A 26,652-nucleotide genomic window follows, 5' to 3' on the forward strand; every position below is an offset into this window, starting at 1 on the left:
AAAAATTTTTTTTTTTTTTTTTCCCCATTCCCAAAAAAAAAAAAAAAAAAAAAAAAATACTATTTCACCCATTTTAATTTGAAAAATTGGGACCAAACAAGGGCTAATTTGTTTGTCATTTGTCTTTTTCTTAATCTTAAAGAAAAATGTAATACTACAATTTAAATATCATACTTTTTATTTTTATTTTTTCATTGCATAGTGATGTCATCTCGTTCGGATTTTTGTGAATATTGATTTCCCTTTTAAACCGAATAAACTAAATCAAGTAATATAAAATATTTAATGAGTTTTTTTTTTTCTAAATTGTTTTGTTATATTACTTTAAAACTTGTATTTATGTTGATTTGTTAATTATCTGTCGATTGTATTTACAAGAAAGGCATTTATAGTTGCAATAAAATTAAATACTAACAATTTTGAAATAGTGTGAAGGGATAAAATATTAAAATGGGAAATATGTATATAATTTGCTAATATAGGATTTTATTTATTTATTTATTTATTTTAAAGAAAGTAAACCTTCGTGGAGGTTTCTCATTCCTGAAAATTTTGAAAATGAAAGGTGTAATAATTCGAACCTCATGTCTAAACCGTTAACTTATATACTGTCCACTATAGAAGAGCTTGAACCCACCTGACCCTCCATGAATTTTTATCAATTCCATAGGATTCGAACTCGAGACATCTATTTTGTTACTTAAGTTGAATTTACATAATTGACACTAAAATTCAACTTAAGTCTCTCATAAGGTATCGATCTTCAGTTCGAATTTTGGGAATGTGACAGAAAACTGTAAGGAGTAAGATGACAAATATCCTCCCAGAGTGCATAGTATGTAAAAGATCAATTGGGGTCGCGACCTGGGTTATTAAAAAAAAGTTGTTTTCGTAAATTACTATATTTAGAATACGATTTAGCCTTCCTTTTTTGTTCCATTATCAATTATCCAAACTTAAGAAGTTTAGTTTCTATAGTCGATCAATTTGTTAACATACCATTATTGGAAATTGAGACCAATTCATTGATTTGACCACACGATCTTGCTAGAAGCCGTAATATATAAGTGGATAGAAAAAATAACACAATGATTTAAATGAAAATTTCGTACGATCAATAGATAATCTTTCACACACACCAAGCTCCAGGTATAACCAAGACTACAAATGATCTACAAGTCTTGTCCAAGATAATCCATGACTATCTCAAACTTTGGATCAATGAAAAATAAGAGTAATGATATTCATCATCACTGATGTTAAGCACCGATTTAGATGACAATTATATGACATTAAATGATATATTCATTTAATTCCAAAGTCACATGACTCATTAAATAAACCTATGAAGTGTAACCATCTAACTTGATACTCTAGCACCACTCGTGCTAGGTAGCATTATTCAAAAAATAATACGGAGACTCCCATTTATGGTTAACAATTTCAGCCCTATGGTATACATAACAACACATCCTATTATACGTGGGAAGTAAACACGAATTCAATCCTATATTAATTAGGATAATACCAAGTAAAAAATACTAGCATTTATCACAACCCATGATATTATGCTCCTGTTCGTCTTCCATTAAATTAAAAAAAATTTCTCAACTCATTTTTTTAACTACATATTCATACAATAAAATATCATGCACGTAAATAAAATAATTTTCTTACTTTTTAATCACACATTATTCAAAAAACTAATATTCTAAAACTCATTTTCCTCAAATATATATTTGGATACAAACTAAAGAATAATTTTTCCTTAGCTGCATCAAAAACTGAAGCACAAGTTTTGAATAAAAGACTAAGAGATCTATAAGATCTCTCAACTCATTTTAGGTTTGATTACTTCACTCATTTAAATTAAGCAATAATAAAAAAAACTATCGGAAAATTTATTTGGTGCTCAACTTGTTGATACCGTCTTGGAGAGAAGCTCGACAAAATACATCTATAAAGATGTAAACTACCCAAACATGAACAAAAAGACTACAAAGGCTCATTGATTCCTAATGTTGAATTTGAACCTTTTGTGATAGTTTAGGTTAAAAACTGAGAAGGCTTCCTCTCGGAGGCCTTGAGCCACTAAGGAAATAAGTCTTTGGGAGAGTTGCTATTGAACTTTGTGACATGAAAACGATAGCATTATCCAGAACTTTGTTCAATAAGATAGTATTCAAGGACAAGCTATCATTTGACAATTCATGCGATATCCTTAGATTCTTAATGATGTGGTATCTCCACGTTTTTTAATTGTAATAGTATTACAAACTATGCAATTTGGATTTTGCTTTTTCCCATCTTTTTCATAGAAAAATATGTATTTCAACGTATCACATACGCATATATGTGAGATGTACATTATTAATCAACAACATATACTTTTCGAAGTTTTTATTGCATTGATTTTAAGTGGAAAATGTCAACGTTTTAATTATTTGGTTCAAGAGGCAAATTTTACAAGTAAAATATCCAACTTAATATTTCTTAAAATGATTTCACCAATTTATCTTTTCGCATCTACCGTCACTTGTATCTATTTAGCCCTTTCCTCTTTCTTTATTTGTGTGTTTTCCCCTTTTATCTCTCGTCTCATATTTTCATTCATTTTTTGTTTTTGTTTTTTTAATCTCTCTATCCTAAGTTCATGATACTCTTGAGTAGATACTAGGGTCCCATTTGGTAGGGATTTTGAGAATTGATTTTTTGACCGTTAGAAGAAAAGTGGGGTCCACATGTAAGAGAAGAAGTCAAAAATTACGACTTGAATAGTAAAATAACGATAAAAAAATCCCTATCAAACGGGGCTTAGATAAGCTCGACATTGAAATTTAAGCATCCATCAAACTCTTGAACAAATAGAAATGGGAGGAGGCATTAGGTAAAAGAAGGGGAGACGCATGTGGGATCGGGTAAAGATTAAGTTTCCCTCTTCGTAGGGTCTTATCCTTACCATACCCATTCTTAATATTCACTTCAAGAAAATTTGTGCTTATCTTGTCTTTCACGAATTTCTTTCTTAAATTGTTTTACTTAAGGAGGGAATACGCGAGAAGGAAGATATTGAAACATAAGGAAAGAACATTGCTCTGAAATTTTTACAAAAAGTTAATAACATTAATATTTTAGTCGAACCGCGACACATGTCAAGTTAGTCGTTAAGTAAAGGAGAATAGTGGTACAAAAACGACACAGCCCCACCATGTGAAACGGCAAAGGATTTGACAGATAGCACCCTCAATTCAAAAACGAGCGGGCCCCACCTACCCTTGTCAACTCTCTACCAATAGAATTTGTCACACGTATAACTCATGCCGCTCTCAACCACTTTCAAATTAGAGATTCAAATTTTTAACAGGCCCATTAGGTTGTTAATTAATCCATGGTAATTCCTGTAATTTTTTACCTTTCAATTTTTCTCCATTTCTCGGTTTCTCCATAAAATTCTTCAATTTTTTAAAACTTTTACTGTACAGAAATGAATCGCAGCCGTTGAACTTCATAGCTTCTCTCCGACAAAGTCTTTACATTTTCATCTGCCTCTGCAAACCCTCATTGTCTCTTTCTCTCTCTGCATCTCTCATTCATCCATCTCAATCTTTTCATTTTAGATATAGAAAACGCAAGGATTGGACTGTGATCGTGAATTTTAGAGAGAGAAAATGAATGCTGTTGGAAGGCAGAGATCTGGGGCATCATCGACTGTGCACCACCAGCGGCAGTACTCCGATAATTTTCTAGAATCATCATCAAACGACCGATGGCTCCAATCAGCTGGTCTTCAGCATCTGCAGTCATCTAACAATGCAGTTCCTCCACTTCAGGTGCAGTTCTATTATTCTGCGTTTCTTGTTGACTGCATGTATGCTAGATCTGAATATCTGACGCTGAGATGGAAAAATTTTCGATTTTTTATTTTTTAATTTTTTAAAATTAGGATTTTGGACACCATAATGGAGGGGGTCAGGACTCGAGAATGTCTAGGAGCGTGCAGGCGCAGAGGACTTACAGTGGAAGAAGCGATTTGTTTGCTGAACCATTGACGCCACCACTAAATTCACGGCCGGGAAGTCAGAGAAGGAACGGGGAGGAGCAGGTTTCGCCAAATGAGTATAGTCCAGGGCTCTTGGATCTGCATTCTCTGGACACCGAACTACTTACTGAGGTAGATTTTTGATTGGATTTTGACAATAAATCGAGGGAATGAATTAGTAAAAGTTTGATTTTTGTTGTCCTCTGAATTAAATGGTTTAGAACGGTTTCACTGTAAGGTTTCTTAGTGGATTTTGTATCCTGGTGTGCTGCTGAATTGGTTTTCCATTGGGTCGTAATTGCCCTTATAGTTGATATCTTGTTGTGAAATGAATGAAGTTTAATTGTGTGTGAATTTCATTTTACTTTTTGTTGACTTTAGGTTTTAATTACTCCAGCCTAACTAATATTTTGTATATGGATGATGCCGATGATCTTTTTCCTAACATGTCATAAGATTTTATTTCACTCATAGCATTCTCCAATGTTATCGAGTTTAGAAAATTGGATACACGGTAACTAAAAATAAGCCCTAAGCTAGTTGTCTCTAAATATGAGATTATGCTTAGAAAATTGATAGCACATTATATATTAAATCTTATTATAAGTCTCATGGCATTAATTTGGATTTGAAACATTTTGCCACTCTTCCCCATTTTTTTTTTCTCTTTGTTGTATTTGGAAACTAGATGCCAGCTCCTAGTCTGTATAGTGGCACCTCAATGCATTTTACACGGGGGAGAAGCTTTGATGACTCCGACCCATACCTTGGAAACAATAAACAAACAGGCAAAGCTCGTGGTTTGCCAGAGAACAATGTTATGAAAAGCATTGCAGCTGACAATGTGAAGGCCAGCAATGTTGCAAAGATCAAAGTGGTGGTATGTATGTTTTTCACTTTTTAGTGCTCTAATAAAATTGTTCTCATACTTTTTTTGCTTGATTAGTCTGTAGCTACCTATAGCTACATTTCCTACTTTTCTGATTCTAAATGTTTATAAAATATTAGTCTTTTAATTGTATTACCTATGTAAATTTCATGAAATGCAATCTTTGCACCAAGAGGCAAATTCTTTCACTACAATTTCTTTCATACTCTGGATTATTAAGTCAGAGACTGTAATGATGCTTTTCACCTTGCTGTTGATAACTGTTGATTGGTTGCAGGTACGCAAAAGACCATTAAACAAAAAAGAATTGTCAAAGAATGAGGAAGATATCATTGAAACACAATCTAATTCTCTCGTCGTCCATGAGACAAAATTTAAGGTCCGTGACAGTATCTGTTCGTGCTTATTTAAATTTTTTATATATAAGGATTGGTATGATAGGTCTTTTTTGATGTCCTCTTGTTATAATTTTCTGAAGTTGTTTGATGCCTTACATATTGTCAATGAGATGTCATGTACTGGTCCTTATAATTTAGAACACTGGATTTATGATTTTAAATTTTAATATATACAAAGATTGATTCTATTGCCAATTATAACTTGTTTACTTTCAGGACATCTTTTCCTCCTGGTTATTTGCTTTTCTTTGTGAGTGATTTTGACAATATTTTCATAACTCATATGGTCACCTTTCTTAATGCTGCATGTTTGCACACGCATTAATTTTGATTGATTTCTTTTACAATAAGAGAATAAGGTTGCTTCAAGTTATTAGTTAGAGACATGGATTATATTAAGACCATTTGCCTTTAGCTGTTCTGCAGCGAAAGTAGTAGATAATGGATTACATCGACTAATTTATTCTCTCATGATAACAGTCTCATGCGAATTAAATGAACGGGTAATAGTTGTTTGGAACTGATTGTTGTTGGAATTTCTTTGTGAAATATAAAGGATTTGTTTGAGCCCCATTTTTTGGGAGAATAGATTTTGTAATGGTGTTTTTTTTGGGAGAATTTGTGGTTAAAAGTTTCGGGCTTATGTGTAAAATTATTTTATTGGGAGAATGTGGGATTGAAAATGAGTTTGGGGAAAAAGAAGTTTTTAAAGAATGGGGCTCAATGTTTTTTTGATTCTTAAAGAACTTTTTATAGAATGAGGCTCCATGTTTTTTTGATTCTTAATTTCCTGCAGGTTGACTTGACAGAATATGTGGAGAAGCATGAATTTGTCTTTGATGCTGTGCTGAATGAGGAAGTATCAAATGATGAGGTAATAAGCATGAACTTGAGTGGAAACCATGTAATACTTGTGGTGTATTGGAGACTTTCTTATTTGTGATCCGCATACTATATCTATAGGTCTATTGTGAAACTGTGGAGCCCATTGTTCCAATAATTTTCCAACGCACCAAAGCAACTTGCTTCGCCTATGGGCAAACAGGTAACTGTCAGATGGATTTGGCATTGAAAGCTTGCCATTGTTTGTTTAACTTTTATTTCTGTACTTCAAGTTTTGGTTTCGGTCTCCATATACCATGGTGGACCTGTTGCATACTTGCAGGTCGTACTTGAGTTCTCTAATTTAACTTTTCTTCAATTTTCACGGAATTACTTTCAAGTTTCCTCAAGGCGAGTCTCTTAAGAATGTGGAGAAGAACATGCTTGAATACCTCATTCATGCCAAAGTAAAGTTTACATTGAGATCTTTTTGGTTTTGCATCTACCCATGGACTTGCAAGAGAAGCAAGACAAATCCCAAACAAAGGCAAAGATGTCATAGATTAGAATAATTGACCTAGACGTGTAAGACGGACTTGTATTTGGTATTGACATTATGTGCAGAAAATCTAGAAGTGATGGAGCTGGATGAAATTTTTTGCTTATCTAGTTTAACAAATTAAGTACTAATAGTAGTACTTTTTATTGGTGGTGTGGAGATATGCACCAGCCTGTTAAAGCATCAGTCAATAACCCTTTCTTTGAAGGCATGTTTTAGGTGATACTATTAACCAACTTTGATTATCCTCCAAATCCTTGGATATTTCTGCAGCTGCTTTCGTGGACCTCTCTTATCACGTGAGGCTTTGCTAAATCAATAAAATGAATAAAATTCATGGTTGGTCTTTATCTGCCGTTTTGTATCATCAAATAGAACATGAGAAGGGGCTAAATTTTGGTCCTTGCAGTAATAAAAGCCAACATTGTTGCTTATGATAGGCTGAGGAGTGATTACAGTCATATTTGAAAGACACCCACTATTTAAATGTTGTTTTTTCTCAACGTCATCCTATTTCCCTTTAAGATGTAGCCCCATTTTATCTTGATAGGATTGGGATGGCAAGGATTTAAAATTTTAATTTGACAAATATACAAATTGCTCTTATCGTCGTGTCAGCTTTTCTTCTTCACATGAATATTATACTTTTATGTTCTTGTACAATCATTCCTCTCATTATTTACTAATTTATTTTTACTAATCTATAAGCTTTTTCTAACTTTTTACTTTTCATTTTTTTTCTCTCTGAAATTTATTCAGGAAGTGGCAAAACTTTTACGATGAAACCACTACCCCTAAAGGCATCTAGGGATATCTTGAGGCTCATGCATCACACTTACAGGAATCAAGGGTTTCAATTGTTTGTAAGCTTCTTTGAGATATATGGAGGAAAATTATATGATTTACTCGGCGATAGAAAGTAAGATGTCCCGATTGATTCTTACTTAAATCATTGATCTATTTCTAGTCACCATATGGATTCTCACAACACTTAATATTTCTTTATGTAGAAAGCTTTGCATGAGAGAGGATGGCAAACAACAAGTTTGTATTGTAGGCTTGCAAGAGTACAAAGTATCAGATGTGGAGACAATTAAGGACCTTATTGAGAAAGGAAATGCAACAAGAAGTACAGGCACCACTGGTGCAAATGAGGAATCATCCCGTTCACATGCCATTCTTCAGCTTACCATTAAGAGGTCAACTGATGGCAGTGAATCCAAACCTGCTCGAGTTGTTGGCAAGCTCTCCTTCATAGACCTTGCTGGTAGTGAACGCGGTGCTGATACTACTGATAATGATAAACAAACTAGGTATATACTACTTAATCATCTTCTACTTCCTTTGTTTTCTCTGAAAAAAAAAAACATTCAATCTGGTGTTAAAAAAAACGTTGTTTTTGAGGATGCATAACATTGGCACTTTATATAGCAAGACATTGTTATTACCCAACACTTATCTGTTATTTGAAAGAAGAAGCTATAATTGTAGTGTCCATTGGTCTCTCTGATGTTATTGATATATGATACCAACAATTTGCCTTCTTTTAATGAGTTCTCAATTAGCTTTTTCTGAATATGCAGAATGGAAGGAGCTGAGATTAACAAAAGCTTGCTTGCCTTGAAGGAGTGCATTAGAGCCCTTGATAATGATCAAGGGCATATTCCATTTAGAGGCAGTAAATTAACTGAAGTCTTAAGGGATTCATTTGTTGGAAATTCTCGTACTGTGATGATTTCATGTGTTTCACCCAATGCGGGATCCTGTGAACATACATTAAACACATTAAGATATGCGGACAGGTAAGTCGGATCTTTTGATGATATAAATTTTCTGCCGGTCAAATAGTTCCTTCTTTATAAGGTCTTATCTTATTTTTTGGAAATTATAGGGTGAAGAGCCTTTCAAAAGGGAACAACAACAAAAAAGACGTTTTCTCATCAACCTCAAATCTGAAGGAATCAACAACACAACCCCTGTCATCAATTTTACCATCTGCATCAACATTTGAAGATGACACTGTTGATTCATGGCCTGAACAAACTGACAGGGAAGAATATGACGAAGAGTTTTACGATCAAGACAAGCCTGTGTGGAAGCAAAACTCAAAAGTTGAATCATACCGTTTTTCTAACATGGACGATAAAATGAGGAGAGCGAACGGCCAGTCGAAGTGGAAGGAACCTCTTAAATCTGATATGAAATACTCAAACTATGACGATGATTTGAACTCTCTATTAAAGGTAAGACCATTAAAAATTGCTTTTTAACAACAAATTGATTCCAATGCAGGTGCTGATTTCCGTGTCTCTTTGATTTCGTAGGAAGAGGAAGATCTAGTCAATGCTCATAGGAGACAAGTGGAGGAGACAATGGATATTGTTCGAGAGGTCTGTGATAATCTTATAGATGCTCCAGCACATTTTTCTGTTTTTCAGTTTTTATTTAGCTGGTGGTGCAATATAACAATGTTAGTCAGATTGAGACCAAGATATTACTGTCCACACACAGACGGTTCTTGAATGTAGACACCGTCTTAGGTTATTAGCATTGGTGCATTATAATACTATTTGATCATTCTGTATAGTATGTTGAGGCTTTTTATATGGGTTCTCAAGTATATGCGGTATTGATTTAGATGGATCATATTATTCTGATGCAAACTACCAGCGTTCACAACAGAGTTTATCTGAATTGTAGCTATCTCATTTTCTGTTTATCGATTAAAAGGCCAATTTCGGTTCTAGATTTTGCTACGTTGATTGGTGAACTAGATATGTGTCTAAATTCTCTATATAGACACAAGTTATATTTTAAGTCTACGCTCCTCAATCAAAATTTTCGTTGGCCTTTTGCAGGAGATGAATCTATTGGTCGAGGCCGATCAACCAGGTAATCAGCTAGATGATTATGTCACCAGATTGAATACAATCCTATCCCAAAAGGCTGCCGGTATCTTACAGTTACAGAATCGCTTGGCTCATTTCCAAAGACGACTAAAGGAGCAAAACGTTCTAGTATCTTCTGGTAATTAAGTGTCATAAGAAAATGCAGAGAGTTCAGTGTGATGCATATTGCTTGGGAATATTGATGTCATAATCAGGAAATTGTTTGTTGGATTGATGCAAATTTGTGAGTTACTATATTCAGGCCTCAAGTTGAAATATAGGGTGTCAGCAGTCGCTCGAGTCATCCGACTAAGGCCCCCATCTCAATTTCATCATCATTATTTTTCTTTTTAACAAATTACAGAAAATCATGCAGCAGCTGATGCCATTTTAAAGCTTTGCAGCCATGTAATTCCTAATATTATCGAATGTTGTGAGAAAGACCTTTGTTTCAATTTGAATGATTCCATGCTGTTTGTCTGTGATCCACTGATGTTCTCATGGCCTTTTTGGCCCTTGCATGGTTCATATGAGGAGAGTATTTGTGATCCCATTAATGGCATGCTTACCTTCACATGACATGATTGAATTAGTTTGAGATTCACCAAATCGAACCAAAACATAAAGACGCGATTATTCCCTACTTTCAATTAAAAGTTTACATAAACTTCGGCTGACCAAATAGAGGCAAAATTGAAGTGTTTCCGAGAAGGAAAGGGTTAACCCCCTCATGCGTGAGGGGGCCCACCAATTTTTTATTAATAGTGGGTCCCCTCATGTGTGAGGAATTGTACAACAAGCATGTCTCAGAAGGAAAACGTCGACTTGTTTACAATGTGAAAGATGAGTATTTGAAAGACCTTTGTGTTATAGGCCAAAAAGCATACGAAATTCATTCCTTATTGTCACAATTCTTAATCATAAAGAAATTGCTTGATTAATGTTTTTTTTTTCGTCAATGAAAAAATAACATGGAAGTAATTCGTTTGATCCTACTTTTAAAATTTTTTAATGTATTCTCGGCATTACCGTTATAAAATTACTAATTATATTTTCTTAAACACAATTCAAAATTATTGAAGTAAAATATTCTCCACAAAAAAGCCGCTATAGTTTCCACTTCCTCCTGTCATTCATACCGATCAACTTATACCGTTGGATCGATTCTGTAACAAACTTCTAGTTACAAGGGCGCTTTTGTCATTTCATCTTTCTTTTTCCCGCGCTGTCTTACTTGATCTGGTACTTCACAGTAGCTCCCATTAAGCTCGGCAACTCAATCTTGAGAAGAGAGAGAGAGAGAGAGACGAGTTCGTGATGCAAACCTTGTAATAATTTGCTATGGATTTCACGGGAAAACTAAGCTTTCTTGTATTTCTACTATGTGTTCTCTTCTCTTTGAAGAACCAACATGCAGAAACCAACAAGGGTTCATCACGAATTACTGACAGTTCACATTCATTTTTAAGGGCTCAATCAAGAAATAAGGTGGAAAAGAAGCTCCCAGAAACTCATTCTTATAATTCTCGTCAAGGATCTCTCAGATATGATTACTACAATGAATCTTGCCCATTAGCCGAGAAAATCGTTAGAGCAACTGTTCATGAACTCTTCAATCTGCGGCAAAATGTTGCCCCTGCATTGTTGAGGCTGCTTTTCCATGATTGCTTTGTCGAGGTGAGTTTTTTTAAGCTACTCACTTATCAGTGAATCCTGTTGGTTTCTATTTTTCACCATGAATTTACGGTTGAAATGATTTAATTGTTCTAAATTTGATCCAATTTTCTTAGACTGTTCGTAGAGTGTTGCTTTGAGTTATTTGATGAAATTGTTTTAATTATCTGTTTTGTAGATTCTATCTACTTTATTACCCTACGTTCATTTTGGGGATTAGGCTAATGTTGCCTCATAATATATTGCAGAAGGATTTCTAAGTCTATATTGTTCATTTTGACTTGAGAATTGTAAATTCTAAGGAAATTTGATTATGTTTCTGTGAATTTATTTTGAGTTTATACTGGTTTGTGATTACAACTTTCTATATGATCACTATTGGAATAGGGGTGTGATGCTTCAGTTCTACTGGATGCTGCCGATGGAATAAGGAGTGAGAAAGATTCTCCACCGAATGAATCTTTAAAGGGGTTTGATCTGATTGACATCATTAAGTTGAATGTTGAAAAAGCATGCCCCAGAATTGTTTCTTGTGCTGATATTGTCGTTTTGGCGGCAAGAGAAAGTGTCCTTTTGGTAAATCTTCTTGTGCTAATGTGCATTCTTTTATTACACGTTTGGCATGGCGTAGTTTATGCACTAAAAATCTTTTAAATTTCAGGCTGGTGGCCCGTTCTATCCTCTGTATACCGGTAGGAGAGACAGTACAGTTTCTTTTCAAGAAGTAGCAACATATGAGCTTCCTACTCCCCAAGACAATCTCTCTAAAACAATCGAGGCATTTGCATCAAGAGGATTTGATCAAAGAGAGACTGTCAGTCTATTAGGTATACATTTTTTCCTATCTATTAATCTTTTGTTTTCTTGTTTTAACTGTGCAAATGGAACAATTTATGAACTCTAATCAGCTAATCTGATGTGCTTGCATGTATCAAATTTCTATGACCTGTCTAACGTCATTTTATTTAATTGAAAATCAACGAAAAGTGATTACTGAGATACCTGAACTTAGTTGTTCAGTACCGAGTGATAAAATTTCTCCCGTTTTGATTAAAGATCTCTGTAGAGTAAAAATCCCTAACTAAATGAAAAGAAATCAGATTATCTTCTTTTCGTTTCTTAAATAATGCATTTCCTGTTAGATGAAAACGGATCAGATTATGAACTTCCTTTTCGATACTTACAATTTCTATATACTCTTACTTTATTTGCATTCTTCTTTGTCAAACAACATCAAATCCGATGAGAGCTGAGTTCCTTTTTGCCTTCCTTTTTATGTTTGAGGTCACAGGTGCCCACAGCACCGGCACGATTCACTGCAAATTCTTTTTCAACCGTCTTTATAACTTCAGTGGAACTCAAGGGCCTGACCCCTCTATAGATACTGAATTTCTCAACTTTTTGAGATCAAAATGCAATAGAAGCCATAGCTCATCATCATCACTGTCTATATCACCATCATTATCACCTTCACACTCCGTCAAGCGCTTATCAACTGCCTCGTTTAACGATCCCGCAATGAAGATGGATTATGAGGGACCGGGAACAGGTTTTGGTACGGTATACTACTCCAGTCTTCTTCAAGGCAAGGGATTACTTTTTGTTGATCAGCAGCTGACAGCAGGGGAAGAAACCAAGAATTGGGTCCGAGCATATGCATCAGATATTTCCCTGTTCCAAAGGGACTTTGGACTTACAATGAACAAACTGTCCAATCTCCAGGTCCTGACAGCACCAATGGGCCAGGTTCGACGTAATTGCCGAAAAGTGAACTGAAAGATCTGGCTGCAATGCTCATCTTGTTCTGCCTATCTGAATTTGGATTATGTTCTTTTTGTCCCATAAAATTCACCTTTTTCACATTTAGTTGGCTTTACTATCGCTTTTTGTAACTTTACTAGCTTGGACAGGATTTATTTGATGAATTTTCATCAATGGCATATAAATGGTTATGATTTTTTTCTATCGTTATGAGTATCCCTATCACTAATCATCATAAAAGTTAACTTTCTCAATATATCTCAATTCATGCAAGAGTTATAAGGGAAAATTTAGGATTGAATTCGGTCTGTGTAGGCACAAGATATCAAAAAAAGTGATCATTACAGAGAAATCTACAGATGATAACAAGAATGGATGATGATGGAATTTAATTTCAAGGTACATATTTCCATTATTGGCCAAAGAAATTGCAGTACTTGAAGAGAGAATTTTCATTTATGAACAACACACACACACACACACACAGACAGTGGAATGAAGGGATATATATGGGTTCATATGTGCAAAGAATGAAATTTACTTCACTTCAACAGCTTTAAAGGGCCAAGACTCCTCATTGAACAGTGAACACTGACAGAGCCCAGTTTCCTCATTGAACCATGAACACTGACTGAGCCCAGTTTCCTCATTGAACTGCGAACACTAGCCGAGGGCGGTGGAAGATAATATTCAGCATACATATCCATGAAAAACTTGTCAACTATGTCTTTATAAGCTGGGCAGGTGAGCCTAGAATAGTAATTGAGCACCTCTTCTATATCCAGCACATGATCCATGTCATTCACATCCATCATCTCCAATTCTTTCATTTTTTTAGCTAAAGCATCTGTATTCTTAGAAATGAACTCTACTTGTTTGCCTTTGGAATATTTATCAGTCTTCTTTTCTTTCAACTCCTTTAATCCGCTTTTATCCACAATATTCATGGAGCTTCCATTAAATTTTTTGTCTCCCTTCATTTCTTCTTCTGGTGAGAGTCGACCCTCCATTTTCTTCGGTATCTCACTTTTATCGGAGGAATCTTTACAGAAATTATTCAGCTCATGGAGTTCTGGATTCTTAGTCGAAAAGATGGGTTTGACAAGAGGAGTTTTAGGCAGCTTTTGATACCCTCCTAAGAGACATGATTTGAGATTTTGGAATGTAATGTAAAAGAAGTTTTTGGTGTTGTAAAAGGTTTCTTTGAGCAGCATCTGCATTTGTGGCTTTACTTTTGCTCTGTGATGCTTGTTCATCTGTCTTTCCTCTACATAGACACCACCAACAAAGATAAAAAGAACTGAATAATGGTATTTTATTTATTATTATTATTTTTTTTTTATGTAACTTTGAGATAAAGGACAATGGAGTACCTATCAGGGACAACTTGGCTTCAGTTTTCAGTCCTCCTACAAGAGAAGGCTCCAACTCAAGTAAATGCCCCATTTTCATAAAGGAATAACAGTATTATATGTGTGAAATACTATACACCTAACATGTCTTAGTCTGGCCATTGGGTGCATTAATAGAATTTATCCAATACTTGGCAGGTTAATGAATGCTAAGCAGTCCTGAGTTTTTTTTTTTTTATCTCTACTGAAACAAAGAACCATACCTAATGATTGTAGAGGTTTAAAGATAATCCAAGATACATAATTATTAGTATTTTCTTAACAAATTTTGATAGCATTTATAGGAAGGAGGTGTTTGGGCCCATTATCTTGGCAACCCACGTTGGTAGGAAAAAGGGACCAAACTGATTAATTCCAGTCACTTTCCAAACAGAAGACAAGTTGGAACCTTGCTGGTGATTGCTCATCTAACTGTTGTATTGAAAATACATCACTTTTTAGATCATTTTTAATAACTATGAATACATGGGTTAGCATAGATGTCGTTTGTCGCGTTAAATTTAAATATTTTATGGGAGCAAATGTTGAGTTCTTGTATGGTTTTAAAACAAGAGGAAGTATTGACATACTTAATCTAAATAGATCCCTTTCTTGTACAAATTTCATTCTTTAATTGCATATGTTCTTGCAATCAAATCCTTGTTAACATTTAGTTTCTTGAATTCTAATTGAGTCCCGTTTCGTACAAGAAATTTTTGACATTTTCATTTTACAAGAAACGACGATCATATCTTAAAAGATGATTATTGAAAGTACGTAAGTACCAATGCAAGGTAAACATGAATTATCGATCAAGAAAAAATGTAGGTTAAACTCTCATCTACATCTTTTTATGCTCGACTTTATTTTACCAATTCATTCTACTCACTTATTAATTCACTGTCGATAATCTTTTATTACCATTATGTCCTAACAAGACAAATTGAAACTCATCTCATGACTGCATTTTTCGTACCGTACGTGGTCCAAGCAAGAGAATTATTGTTATATATATATATATTAAAGAAACTCTTACTTTAACATCAAAATAACTTACTTATTTTCAAACTTTGATTAATTTATTTAAACTTTTAAAGTTTAAGATTATCCAAACATACTACGTCATTGGCATCTTAATAGTCCTGAAAATTGATAAGAAATTAACATCCTAAGCTGTTTTGTTTAATAGGAAAGCCAAACATGTTAGTTGATATCTCGTTCTCTAGATTTAGTAGTATTGTACTTGTTGACCCCAAAATATGTTGTTAACAGATATCGAACCTACCTGTACACACGTAAGCCTGGTCTAACACGCTAAGACACATGGACGGTATAGAACCAGTAGCAAAAAAGGGGTGTGGGAGCAGCTCAAAGGCGCGAGACGAGAACGTTCAGATCCCAACTAGAAGTTTGTATAACGATTGTACAATAATTACTAATCGATATTTATAGAATGTGTGTATGAATTCATGTATGTTGCAAGAGAGTAAAATGTAAAGAATGATGTATTTATTCTTGTATTGAATCTTGCATTACCCCTGTGAGAGATGCATGGAAGAGTATTTATAGTATTACAATTTAGATCGTGACTCTCGGTTGGGAGTACACGTAGCCGCATCTCGTAAGTCTACATGTCAAATTATAGGTATCACACTTGATTTCCTAGCCTGCTACACATTTATTAATCGGCGGCTCTGCCGCTACATCGACAAGACAAGACACTTGAACTCTATGATGGGCGTCCCATCAATCAATCAGGAATGATCCTTGTGTAAGACTATATCTCTAAGGAGGAGTGCTGCTTAGAGCCTAAAGACCTCGGAGAAGATTGAGCCTTAGAGTGATGGGCCTCGAATGGAAGACCACCTCGACATATTCACTTCGGCGTTAGCACTTGGGCCATCTCATGAGCGTTGTTATAGCATGCTGGTCTACTCATGTTAGCTTGGGGCCTCGGATAAAATGCCACGTAGTTTGACAGAAGTGGGCCATGAGCCCCAATGGGTCGATCAAGTGTGTCAATACGTAACAGTACTCACCAATTCAGTTGAATAAAATTCGTATGCTTATAAAAAGAAAGAACGTAAAGCAAATGTTTCTTTTAACTAACAACTTAAAACAATACAATCGATATTGAGTCCAGCTCTCTATCTACAATGTAAAACCGCCATCTCAACTCAAATTTGACATCTGACCAATGTTTATCAGAAGTTTATTACTGATTGCTTCCTTTTGATATGTGGAATTTGAAGAACTGATGCAGCAACCTGTGGACTTGGCCATAATTCTCAGTTGTAGGAACAAGACGACTTTTGATCCACTGTGGAAGCTTTCCAATCGTTGCAGGATCAGAAGCATAACGCATATCAACCAACAAAATTGCAGCATAATCATTTATATGCCGAATTGCTCTCCCTAGAACAGTAGAATTTGACATAAAATAGGAAAATAGACTTAGCAAGAAAGCATTTATGATGTATTAATGTAAAAAGAAAACTAGAATGAAGCTGCACCTATTGATTGATTTACGGCTTTCATGCAAAGATTTTCATAGTACTCTTTTCCTCTGCCCTTGCAACTTCTAAGGATGTGAAATCCAGTTTGAACATCCCCACTGCGATGTTTACCATAGACACAAGACTTGGGATTTTGACCCTCAATATACTTCACCCTCTCTATCAATTCAATGTCTGATGGGCTAGGATAAGGCAATCCAACCATTATTATACATCGACCTGTCCCATCACTGAAGTTGATACCCTCTGATATCTTCCCTCCCACAACTGCAAAAAGAATTGCACCATTGCAGGACGTAGGATTACTGGTGGATACTTCATCAATTGTTTCCTTGTATTCTCTCAAGACAGCTTCTACTTCTGTGTTTTTCCTAGGTTCTCTAAAAACTCTCTTTTTCTTCATAATCCTTGTAAGCATGCCTGATATTTTCCAAGAATCGTAAACCTTGCCTTCATAGTCAAATGATGAAAAAAACACAATTACTCCTTCTGGAACTACTGTCACTATATTGCAGAGCAGAAGTCCCAGCTCCTCAATCTGTCATTTCAGTCCAACATGCAGCAGCAATTAGCAAAACTACGAAATTTTGGAACAACTTTTCTAGAGAGACAGAAGTTCAATTGAATCTTTAGTTATTGTGTTACAGGTGGTTCAGAATGATAATAAAGGACAGCATTGAATACAAGTAAGGGGAAGAATGTCGAATTCCTGAACATTTATCAATTAGGAAACTTTTGAAACATACGAGAGTGGCAATACATTTGATGGTGAGAAGATGAAAGAAAGTACACAGCTTTCTCACCATGTTTGGCTGGCTTCTGAGTTTGTAGCTGAAATCAAAGGACTGATCAGAAGGCCCATGTTTAACAACAATAGGCAAAATATTCTCTGGAGGAATTATATGACTGCATGAAAAGAAGTGCAACCGATCTGGCAGTAATGATGGGAAGAGTCGTTCCTTTGTTTCCTCTATAGGTTGTAAAGTTCCTCCAGCCAAGACGACAGCTTGTGCTTGATCAGCAATCTACAGAAAATGATGAATGACTTTAACTATGCAAACTAAAATTAAAGTGCATTAGAATATTAAGGTGCAAAAAAATATGCAAACCTCAGAGAACATCTTCTCTCCAGTAAGCATGACATACTTTATATGCCCTTCTTGCCCACGACATGTTAGCCTTGGCCTTGAAATTAATATTCTTCCATCACCATCGTTATTGGTTAAGGAGATTAGCATGTCAGCCAATGCCCGAAAGCAAGATACTGCACTTTCTTCCTTGCAAGTTGTTGCTTTGACATCTTCGACACTTGAACCATTTTGGGCGACTGCTACCTTATCTCTATAACCACAGACCTAAGAGGCAGAAAACAATGGAATATTAAATTTGTGCACACAAAAGAATTGGAAATTATATATTGAATAGATGATAAGGACAGAGCATGCACCTTGTGAGTTAAGTTGCTTTCTTTCATGTATTGCAACAGTTTGACCAAGTTTATGTTATCAATGTCTAGGGAAAATAAAAATTCATTGATGGCCATTGAAGAATCTAAGGAAATTTCTATCTCCTCAGACTCAAATAAAGGATCAACATGATTTGCAAGCTTCCCATCGGGAAGTAGAACCCTTAAGAAAGCCTGGGTGAGGACCATCAGAGTCTGAATGTATCTTCGGTTGCCTGGTCCTAAGAGATTGCGAAATCGCTGAAAGTATCCCCCTAAGTGAGACTGCAAGAGATTCAGCTGAACAGAGGTCCAAGTAACTGTTAGAAACTATACCAGGACTGAACCTCATGAAAGAAATTTAGAACGTCAAACAGGAAGGTGGATTGAAGATGCTCATATCTCTGGTCTATAGACTAACTTTTTGAATATGGGTTCTTAAATAATCATCTAAAAGCACATAGCACAACTGAATTTGAAGAAGGTGTTATAATAGACAACAGATGTGAAACTATTATTTACCTGGGACAGAGTAATTTTTGCATCATACATGCTGATCAGAGTATCAGCTAGATTATGAGCTTCATCTATGATAATGACACTATTTTTCAAACTTAAACCAAGAGATTCACGTGATGATTTTGAAAGAAGAGATTGATAGGGAAGAATGACAAGATCAGCTGTGGGCACCATCCTTCTTGAACCATAATATGGGCAAGTTCCCAAGTTGCGTCCAATACGAACAAGATCTTCAATGTCCAGTGGTTCCAGTTGAATAATTTCATTCTTAAACTCTTTTTCTACCTTACGACTTCTGAGCATTGGACATCCACAGGAAGCCTTTGTGCGGTGAACTCTTTTTCCAGCTCCCAAGTTCTGCTAATTAGAACCATGACTTCAGAGAAACATAAGAATATTTTACAGCATTTGAATGGTTAGCACTTGAAAAAGTTCTAAAAAAATAAGTGTTAGTTTGAGTTAAGGAGTTACAAGTGGTGTATATTTCAAGTTGTTCTACTTCAAAAAGTAAAAAAATCATTTTTATTTAGATTGAAAAAATTTCGAAGCAGATATTGACAATATAGACAAATGGGAAGAAAGCAACACAAATGAGATCCCGTTACCAAATTGCAAGTGAAGGTAACCATTTGGCAGATGATTAAGTTAAATAATAGAATTTAGGTAGGATGAAAGTATCTTGGTCAAATATGAGAAGATTTCAAATATATGCTGTCCAAAATGTAATATCCACATGGAATGCAAACAATATCCAACAGAAAATAACTCAATTTCACTTCAATTGATTTATGCAGCGCATTTTAATGCCTTCGCTTTAGTTCAAGCACGATAGCATGTTAATTATGTAATATAAGAGGTTCTAAAAAATATAAAGAAAGTGAAGAAACTTAGTAGGTTTTTACTGTAAAAAGAGGGAGGTAGACCAAATTCATGAATGAAAAGAAAGGCTTTGACAATATGAAACCAAAATCCAATCATCAATGCACCAGAGAATGCTTCAAGAACAAAATTATTCATACCATCGTTTTAGAAGCTTCATTTTTCTTATTCTTTTGAAGCTCCAAGCACCTTTCATTTATGAGGGTGGAGGTCCCTAGCTTCAGCACCTCTGATGAAGATACATGTAATCACAATAAAGTTAGACAAGTACTGTATGAATGTACGTTCCACCACAAAAACACGTGGATTTCATTCTAATACCTTCATTGATGCAGAAGTTTTTCCTAGACCCCAAGCAGACAACCATCAACTCGCTAGAAAATGTAGTCTTCCTTAACTCTTTTATGAACTGTGAAAGTTGTGAATGCGTCCGGCTACAGAAGTAAATCTTCAATCTTGCTCCATCTTCCTCGTCCCCCAACCCATCTTCTTCTTCCTCATCACTAGACAAACAAACATCAGCTCCAGAATTTCTCCTCTTCAGTGTTCCATCACTTTCCTCTCCACTCTCATACTCTTCAAGCAAAAACTCTTCATCCCCCTCATCAATCCCAACATTCCCTTTCACATTTTTTCCTTCCCTTTTATTCACATTCCCCTCTAGCCCTTTTTCTTCACCGCTATTACTTAAATCCCTAGTAGTTTCTTCTTTTTCCTTTTTACTAAAAGTATCCTTTGACCGAACCCCAGATTTTTTCTTTCCTTTAGGTTTCTTCTTTTCATGCGTATCAGATTCTTTATTTGGCACAAAATTTCTCATCCAATCTGGTTCATTATCAATATCATTATCCAAACATGACTTATTTCCCAAATTTTCCTGCAGATTCAAACCAAGCGCACCTTTTATACTTTCCTGACGCTTCTTATCTACTAGCCACTGCAGTGCACTGCAGATTATACTCAGGGTTTTCCCTGTTCCTGGAACAACATAACATATTCAATTACACGACATTCAGAAAAATAAAATTAAACCATAGGTAGTTCGGGTGCACTCATTTTACTTACCGGTGGGGCTTTCGAGCATTGAAATGCCTCCTTTATCGAGCGATTTGTACAGGAACTTCATGAAATCCATCTGAATTGGGTAGGGTTTATACGGAAATGCTGGAAATTCAATTTGACAATCCTCTTCCATTTTTCTCTTACTACCAAATTGATTGCCTGTTAATTGTGAGGAGAAAATTGATAATTTATGCAATCAATTTCTGTTTCGCAAGGGCTGGGGAAATTTTCCCGCGCTTCGAGGGAAACTGTAAAGTGGGCTGGGTCGGGTCGTCCAGTGTAATTTGGGGCATATACTGGATCTGGGTTCTGTCAGACTGGGCTAGGCCATCGGGGATTTACAGAATATTACCCTCTGGGTTCTTGACTGGACAGAGCCTATGGGGCAAGCCCAACCCTAAAGCCCATATACAACACTGCCATTTTTCTCTTCATATATATAGTCACTCTTACGACACCAAACGCATTTTTCTCATTTCGAAGCTCAGCGGCCGAAACTAGGGTTTTTGCAACTTTGCAGCCATGGTAACCAATTATTCTCTTTCTATATCTATATGTATGTCCAGATTATAATCCTGATCTCGTCTATGTTCATTTGGCCTGAATGCTTGCATTTGTATGTGTGTAGGGGAAGGGAACAGGGAGCTTTGGCAAGAGGAGAAACAAGACACACACGCTGTGTGTGAGGTGTGGCCGGCGAAGCTTCCACATCCAGAAGAGCCGCTGCTCTGCCTGTGCCTATCCTGCTGCCCGCAAGAGGACATGTACGTGTTTCATTTTACAATTCTCAAATTCGCATATATCAATCTGTTTTTAAATTTTAAACTTTTTTGTTGATTTATTTTTTGTATGATACGATATTTCAGACAACTGGAGTGTGAAGGCCATAAGGAGAAAGACTACTGGAACTGGACGCATGAGGTATCTCCGCCACGTGCCGCGCAGATTCAAGACCAACTTCAGAGAAGGTATAAGCTTGGTAGTTTGCGCTTTGATTTTTGAAGTTCCGTAATTTTGTGTCTGGTAATTAATTTGAAATTGTGATGGTTGGTTTAGGCACTCAAGCTGCACCTAGGAAAAAGGGAACAGCTGCTTCTGCTTGAGGGTATTTCAGGATTCAGATTTGGATTTTATGTTAAAGTGTACTTCTATTGGTATTTTAAATCATTAAGGGAACAATTGAATTTTCTAGAACATCATTTGAAGCGTTTTTGCCTTTCGGATCCTTATTGATGTTAATTTTGTTTGGATACATGAGTTTGCATTTTAATTCTTACAGACAGGAGATTGACGTAAGTTGGAATGCTTATTTTTAATTGTGCGCTAATCTTATTTACTCTTATGCGTAAGTTCATGTCTTGACATACTAATCATAGCTAACATTTTAGAGGCCGACAGGTGCCTGTTTCTCTGAAATTATTATTGAGTAATCTGGACTATCTTTTTCTGTTTTTTCTATGGTTCATTATATTTGAAGAAGTACCTTGCTTGCATGTTTAACTCTGAACTTTTATGTATGCATTTCCTGTGGGTCATTATTTTGCGATAATGATAATAGTTGTCTTGTTTGTGCTGATTGTACTTCTGTAGACTTGAGATGATGAAAGCTCCTCGACTGTGAGAATTGATAGAAGTTTGGAGGGAGGGGGTGTGCGTAAGGTGAAGTGTTATTTAGATTTTACAAATTGTCTCCTGTATTCCAAAATTGTCTCAAAATGTTGTAGAATAATAATGGGCAAGCCCAACCCTAAAGCCCATATACAACACTGCCATTTTTCTCTTCATATATATAGTCACTCTTACGACACCAAACGCATTTTTCTCATTTCGAAGCTCAGCGGCCGAAACTAGGGTTTTTGCAACTTTGCAGCCATGGTAACCAATTATTCTCTTTCTATATCTATATGTATGTCCAGATTATAATCCTGATCTCGTCTATGTTCATTTGGCCTGAATGCTTGCATTTGTATGTGTGTAGGGGAAGGGAACAGGGAGCTTTGGCAAGAGGAGAAACAAGACACACACGCTGTGTGTGAGGTGCGGCCGGCGAAGCTTCCACATCCAGAAGAGCCGCTGCTCTGCCTGTGCCTATCCTGCTGCCCGCAAGAGGACATGTACGTGTTTCATTTTACAATTCTCAAATTCGCATATATCAATCTGTTTTTAAATTTTAAACTTTTTTGTTGATTTATTTTTTGTATGATACGATATTTCAGACAACTGGAGTGTGAAGGCCATAAGGAGAAAGACTACTGGAACTGGACGCATGAGGTATCTCCGCCACGTGCCGCGCAGATTCAAGACCAACTTCAGAGAAGGTATAAGCTTGGTAGTTTGCGCTTTGATTTTTGAAGTTCCGTAATTTTGTGTCTGGTAATTAATTTGAAATTGTGATGGTTGGTTTAGGCACTCAAGCTGCACCTAGGAAAAAGGGAACAGCTGCTTCTGCTTGAGGGTATTTCAGGATTCAGATTTGGATCTTATGTTAAAGTGTACTTCTATTGGTATTTTAAATCATTAAGGGAACAATTGAATTTTCTAGAACATCATTTGAAGCGTTTTTGCCTTTCGGATCCTTATTGATGTTAATTTTGTTTGGATACATGAGTTTGCATTTTAATTCTTACAGACAGGAGATTGACGTAAGTTGGAATGCTTATTTTTAATTGTGCGCTAATCTTATTTACTCTTATGCGTAAGTTCATGTCTTGACATACTAATCATAGCTAACATTTTAGAGGCCGACAGGTGCCTGTTTCTCTGAAATTATTATTGAGTAATCTGGACTATCTTTTTCTGTTTTTTCTATGGTTCATTATATTTGAAGAAGTACCTTGCTTGCATGTTTAACTCTGAACTTTTATGTATGCATTTCCTGTGGGTCATTATTTTGCGATAATGATAATAGTTGTCTTGTTTGTGCTGATTGTACTTCTGTAGACTTGAGATGATGAAAGCTCCTCGACTGTGAGAATTGATAGAAGTTTGGAGGGAGGGGGTGTGCGTAAGGTGAAGTGTTATTTAGATTTTACAAATTGTCTCCTGTATTCCAAAATTGTCTCAAAATGTTGTAGAATAATACCACATATACCGTAACTTTCTGAGTATACCATTACAGATTTGTTGATTAGAGGGTTATGTGTGGGCTTTTGTCCTTTAAGATCCTTAGAAAAGGTTCTTAACTGCCAAGTTCTGAAGTCCATCTCCATGTTTTAGGTCATTTAACATGATAGCAATTCAGGGCATTAGAATACGTATTGAAGATTTGCTCTGGCTACATCTTGTGATTCTGGGTCCTGGTGACCTTTTAATGCTAAGAGATGGGCGAATGACTATTTAGATTTGGTATGCTGACTAGCTAAATATACTTTATTACCTGTGGAAGGGTTTTGTGAGCCTGTAAATTCTTATAAGTTGTTGTTGAATGATGAAGTTGGAGTTCTGCACAGCCTTGACATACCTCTTTGATGCATATACTCTTCGTATGAAAGATTTCAAGAGGGTTTTCTGTCTTTGGGGTTAGTTATATCAAGATTTCAATTCCGTTTGACTCATCTTTTTGCTCTCATGAAATGACGGAGATCTCTAACCCTCAACCACATAAAACCCCATGAAATCTTTCATATGAAGAGTCTGCATCAATTCCATGTGACCTGCTTTCTGCTGAGTAGTTTCTTAGAAAAAATAAAACTAAAAAATTCCATCTTCTTGCAAGCTGAGGGAAATAACTTATGTTGACCAATAGTTGTTATGCCTACATATTCTGGGACATAAACTCGTGTGCAATTTTTTTCATTTTATTTCCTAGTTTTAGTGAGGGGCCAATGGGACAATAGTTGAGCTACTTATGTGCTCGTCGTGTTGCTCTCTATTTAACCGAAGTGGATAATAGTTTTATGTGCAACTTGTGTTACTACCACGTAAATGAAGTGGACTAGTGACAGGCAAGAGGTGACCTGGGAGTGGTGCAGGGAGGGCGCTGGACGGAAAGAGGCAAAGGTGGGGGAGAGATGAGAGGGGTAATATTGGGCTGGAAAGATGTAGTGTCTGTAAAGTGGGCTGGGTCGGGTCGTCCAGTGTAATTTGGGGCATATACTGGATCTGGGTTCTGTCAGACTGGGCTAGGCCATCGGGGATTTACAGAATATTACCCTCTGGGTTCTTGACTGGACAGAGCCTATGGGGCAAGCCCAACCCTAAAGCCCATATACAACACTGCCATTTTTCTCTTCATATATATAGTCAATGGTGCAGGGAGGGCGCTGGACGGAAAGAGGCAAAGGTGGGGGAGAGATGAGAGGGGTAATATTGGGCTGGAAAGATGTAGTGTGTCACTCGCTAGCTCCTTTATGTCATTTTTCTTTTGAACAAATTTTTAGATGGGATAGAGAATGTTCATTTTCTGCTGTGTCACTCACTGGCTCTATGATGTCATTTTTCTTTTGAACAAATTTTTAGATGGGATAGAGAATGTTCATTTTCTACTTTATTAAAGGTTTAGACTCTTACGACACCAAACGCATTTTTCTCATTTCGAAGCTCAGCGGCCGAAACTAGGGTTTTTGCAACTTTGCAGCCATGGTAACCAATTATTCTCTTTCTATATCTATATGTATGTCCAGATTATAATCCTGATCTCGTCTATGTTCATTTGGCCTGAATGCTTGCATTTGTATGTGTGTAGGGGAAGGGAACAGGGAGCTTTGGCAAGAGGAGAAACAAGACACACACGCTGTGTGTGAGGTGCGGCCGGCGAAGCTTCCACATCCAGAAGAGCCGCTGCTCTGCCTGTGCCTATCCTGCTGCCCGCAAGAGGACATGTACGTGTTTCATTTTACAATTCTCAAATTCGCATATATCAATCTGTTTTTAAATTTTAAACTTTTTTGTTGATTTATTTTTTGTATGATACGATATTTCAGACAACTGGAGTGTGAAGGCCATAAGGAGAAAGACTACTGGAACTGGACGCATGAGGTATCTCCGCCACGTGCCGCGCAGATTCAAGACCAACTTCAGAGAAGGTATAAGCTTGGTAGTTTGCGCTTTGATTTTTGAAGTTCCGTAATTTTGTGTCTGGTAATTAATTTGAAATTGTGATGGTTGGTTTAGGCACTCAAGCTGCACCTAGGAAAAAGGGAACAGCTGCTTCTGCTTGAGGGTATTTCAGGATTCAGATTTGGATCTTATGTTAAAGTGTACTTCTATTGGTATTTTAAATCATTAAGGGAACAATTGAATTTTCTAGAACATCGTTTGAAGCGTTTTTGCCTTTATTTCTGTTTTTTCTATGGTTCATTATATTTGAAGAAGTACCTTGCTTGCATGTTTAACTCTGAACTTTTATGTATGCATTTCCTGTGGGTCATTATTTTGCGATAATGATAATAGTTGTCTTGTTTGTGCTGATTGTACTTCTGTAGACTTGAGATGATGAAAGCTCCTCGACTGTGAGAATTGATAGAAGTTTGGAGGGAGGGGGTGTGCGTAAGGTGAAGTGTTATTTAGATTTTACAAATTGTCTCCTGTATTCCAAAATTGTCTCAAAATGTTGTAGAATAATACCACATATACCGTAACTTTCTGAGTATACCATTACAGATTTGTTGATTAGAGGGTTATGTGTGGGCTTTTGTCCTTTAAGATCCTTAGAAAAGGTTCTTAACTGCCAAGTTCTGAAGTCCATCTCCATGTTTTAGGTCATTTAACACGATAGCAATTCAGGGCATTAGAATACGTATTGAAGATTTGCTCTGGCTACATCTTGTGATTCTGGGTCCTGGTGACCTTTTAATGCTAAGAGATGGGCGA

At 36.1% G+C, this 26,652-nt stretch overlaps 7 protein-coding genes across 8 annotated transcripts; 5 read left to right on the forward strand and 2 right to left on the reverse strand.

Annotated features, from left to right (window-relative positions):
* Window positions 1-3,487: 3,487 nt before the first annotated feature.
* On the forward strand, window positions 3,488-10,084 carry LOC111396850 (kinesin-like protein KIN-13B). The gene is made up of 12 exons (XM_023023401.1): window positions 3,488-3,830; window positions 3,944-4,171; window positions 4,728-4,919; window positions 5,206-5,307; window positions 6,123-6,200; window positions 6,290-6,371; window positions 7,467-7,626; window positions 7,718-8,020; window positions 8,291-8,509; window positions 8,599-8,950; window positions 9,032-9,097; window positions 9,566-10,084. Exons 1-12 carry the CDS (start codon window positions 3,669-3,671, stop codon window positions 9,740-9,742), a joined length of 2,121 nt encoding a protein of 706 aa, XP_022879169.1. The 5' UTR covers window positions 3,488-3,668; the 3' UTR covers window positions 9,743-10,084.
* A 764-nt stretch (window positions 10,085-10,848) lies between these two features.
* LOC111396859 (putative Peroxidase 48) lies at window positions 10,849-13,234 on the forward strand. The gene is made up of 4 exons (XM_023023435.1): window positions 10,849-11,272; window positions 11,657-11,845; window positions 11,931-12,096; window positions 12,561-13,234. The coding sequence occupies exons 1-4, from the start codon at window positions 10,937-10,939 to the stop codon at window positions 13,043-13,045; spliced, it is 1,176 nt and encodes a 391-aa protein (XP_022879203.1). The 5' UTR covers window positions 10,849-10,936; the 3' UTR covers window positions 13,046-13,234.
* Window positions 13,235-13,390: 156 nt separating this feature from the next.
* LOC111405730 lies at window positions 13,391-14,476 on the reverse strand. Its single transcript, XM_023034754.1, has 2 exons — window positions 14,404-14,476; window positions 13,391-14,297 (listed from the first exon to the last, which is right to left on the reverse strand). Exons 1-2 carry the CDS (start codon window positions 14,474-14,476, stop codon window positions 13,573-13,575), a joined length of 798 nt encoding a protein of 265 aa, XP_022890522.1. The 3' UTR covers window positions 13,391-13,572.
* A 1,992-nt stretch (window positions 14,477-16,468) lies between these two features.
* LOC111396855 (ATP-dependent DNA helicase DDX11) lies at window positions 16,469-21,019 on the reverse strand. 2 transcript variants are annotated; one of them, XM_023023425.1, is made up of 9 exons: window positions 20,845-21,019; window positions 20,101-20,757; window positions 19,920-20,008; window positions 18,904-19,257; window positions 18,385-18,681; window positions 18,047-18,292; window positions 17,741-17,962; window positions 16,935-17,475; window positions 16,469-16,836 (listed from the first exon to the last, which is right to left on the reverse strand). In XM_023023425.1, the coding sequence occupies exons 1-9, from the start codon at window positions 20,972-20,974 to the stop codon at window positions 16,637-16,639; spliced, it is 2,736 nt and encodes a 911-aa protein (XP_022879193.1). In that variant the 5' UTR covers window positions 20,975-21,019; the 3' UTR covers window positions 16,469-16,636. The 2 variants fall into 2 exon arrangements, with proteins under 2 accessions (XP_022879193.1, XP_022879183.1); XM_023023415.1 differs by having other exon boundaries at window positions 18,904-19,260.
* Window positions 21,020-21,281: 262 nt separating this feature from the next.
* On the forward strand, window positions 21,282-22,168 carry LOC111396865 (60S ribosomal protein L37-3). Its single transcript, XM_023023447.1, has 4 exons — window positions 21,282-21,366; window positions 21,470-21,605; window positions 21,708-21,809; window positions 21,898-22,168. The coding sequence occupies exons 1-4, from the start codon at window positions 21,364-21,366 to the stop codon at window positions 21,942-21,944; spliced, it is 288 nt and encodes a 95-aa protein (XP_022879215.1). The 5' UTR covers window positions 21,282-21,363; the 3' UTR covers window positions 21,945-22,168.
* Window positions 22,169-22,639: 471 nt separating this feature from the next.
* On the forward strand, window positions 22,640-23,518 carry LOC111396870 (60S ribosomal protein L37-3). The gene is made up of 4 exons (XM_023023460.1): window positions 22,640-22,716; window positions 22,820-22,955; window positions 23,058-23,159; window positions 23,248-23,518. The coding sequence occupies exons 1-4, from the start codon at window positions 22,714-22,716 to the stop codon at window positions 23,292-23,294; spliced, it is 288 nt and encodes a 95-aa protein (XP_022879228.1). The 5' UTR covers window positions 22,640-22,713; the 3' UTR covers window positions 23,295-23,518.
* A 1,836-nt stretch (window positions 23,519-25,354) lies between these two features.
* Window positions 25,355-26,114, forward strand: LOC111396877 (60S ribosomal protein L37-3). Its single transcript, XM_023023474.1, has 4 exons — window positions 25,355-25,422; window positions 25,526-25,661; window positions 25,764-25,865; window positions 25,954-26,114. Exons 1-4 carry the CDS (start codon window positions 25,420-25,422, stop codon window positions 25,998-26,000), a joined length of 288 nt encoding a protein of 95 aa, XP_022879242.1. The 5' UTR covers window positions 25,355-25,419; the 3' UTR covers window positions 26,001-26,114.
* The last annotated feature ends 538 nt before the right edge of the window (window positions 26,115-26,652 follow it).

The sequence above is a fragment of the Olea europaea genome, chromosome 1, assembly GCF_002742605.1.
Source record: "Olea europaea var. sylvestris chromosome 1, O_europaea_v1, whole genome shotgun sequence".
Lineage (NCBI taxonomy): Eukaryota > Viridiplantae > Streptophyta > Magnoliopsida > Lamiales > Oleaceae > Olea > Olea europaea.

Bases quoted from the DNA above. Each gene is read 5' to 3' on its own strand.
- LOC111396850 (XM_023023401.1), top strand. From the start codon at position 3,669: ATGAATGCTGTTGGAAGGCAGAGATCTGGGGCATCATCGACTGTGCAC. The intron at 6,201-6,289 runs GTAATAAGCATG...CTATATCTATAG, and splicing joins AGGAAGTATCAAATGATGAG to GTCTATTGTGAAACTGTGGA. The intron at 8,510-8,598 runs GTAAGTCGGATC...TGGAAATTATAG, and splicing joins ACATTAAGATATGCGGACAG to GGTGAAGAGCCTTTCAAAAG.
- LOC111405730 (XM_023034754.1), bottom strand. From the start codon at position 14,476: ATGGGGCATTTACTTGAGTTGGAGCCTTCTCTTGTAGGAGGACTGAAA. The intron at 14,298-14,403 runs GTACTCCATTGT...GTGTCTATGTAG, and splicing joins AGCCAAGTTGTCCCTGATAG to AGGAAAGACAGATGAACAAG.
- LOC111396877 (XM_023023474.1), top strand. The intron at 25,662-25,763 runs GTACGTGTTTCA...ACGATATTTCAG, and splicing joins TGCTGCCCGCAAGAGGACAT to ACAACTGGAGTGTGAAGGCC. The intron at 25,866-25,953 runs GTATAAGCTTGG...TGGTTGGTTTAG, and splicing joins CAAGACCAACTTCAGAGAAG to GCACTCAAGCTGCACCTAGG.
- LOC111396855 (XM_023023415.1), bottom strand. From the start codon at position 20,974: ATGGAAGAGGATTGTCAAATTGAATTTCCAGCATTTCCGTATAAACCC. The intron at 20,009-20,100 runs GTATTAGAATGA...TATCTTCATCAG, and splicing joins AAACTTCTGCATCAATGAAG to AGGTGCTGAAGCTAGGGACC. The intron at 18,293-18,384 runs GTGCATGCTCTG...TCTGCCTCTTAG, and splicing joins AAAGCAACTTAACTCACAAG to GTCTGTGGTTATAGAGATAA.
- LOC111396870 (XM_023023460.1), top strand. The intron at 22,956-23,057 runs GTACGTGTTTCA...ACGATATTTCAG, and splicing joins TGCTGCCCGCAAGAGGACAT to ACAACTGGAGTGTGAAGGCC. The intron at 23,160-23,247 runs GTATAAGCTTGG...TGGTTGGTTTAG, and splicing joins CAAGACCAACTTCAGAGAAG to GCACTCAAGCTGCACCTAGG.
- LOC111396865 (XM_023023447.1), top strand. The intron at 21,606-21,707 runs GTACGTGTTTCA...ACGATATTTCAG, and splicing joins TGCTGCCCGCAAGAGGACAT to ACAACTGGAGTGTGAAGGCC. The intron at 21,810-21,897 runs GTATAAGCTTGG...TGGTTGGTTTAG, and splicing joins CAAGACCAACTTCAGAGAAG to GCACTCAAGCTGCACCTAGG.
- LOC111396859 (XM_023023435.1), top strand. From the start codon at position 10,937: ATGGATTTCACGGGAAAACTAAGCTTTCTTGTATTTCTACTATGTGTT. The intron at 11,846-11,930 runs GTAAATCTTCTT...TTTAAATTTCAG, and splicing joins CAAGAGAAAGTGTCCTTTTG to GCTGGTGGCCCGTTCTATCC. The intron at 12,097-12,560 runs GTATACATTTTT...TTGAGGTCACAG, and splicing joins AGAGACTGTCAGTCTATTAG to GTGCCCACAGCACCGGCACG.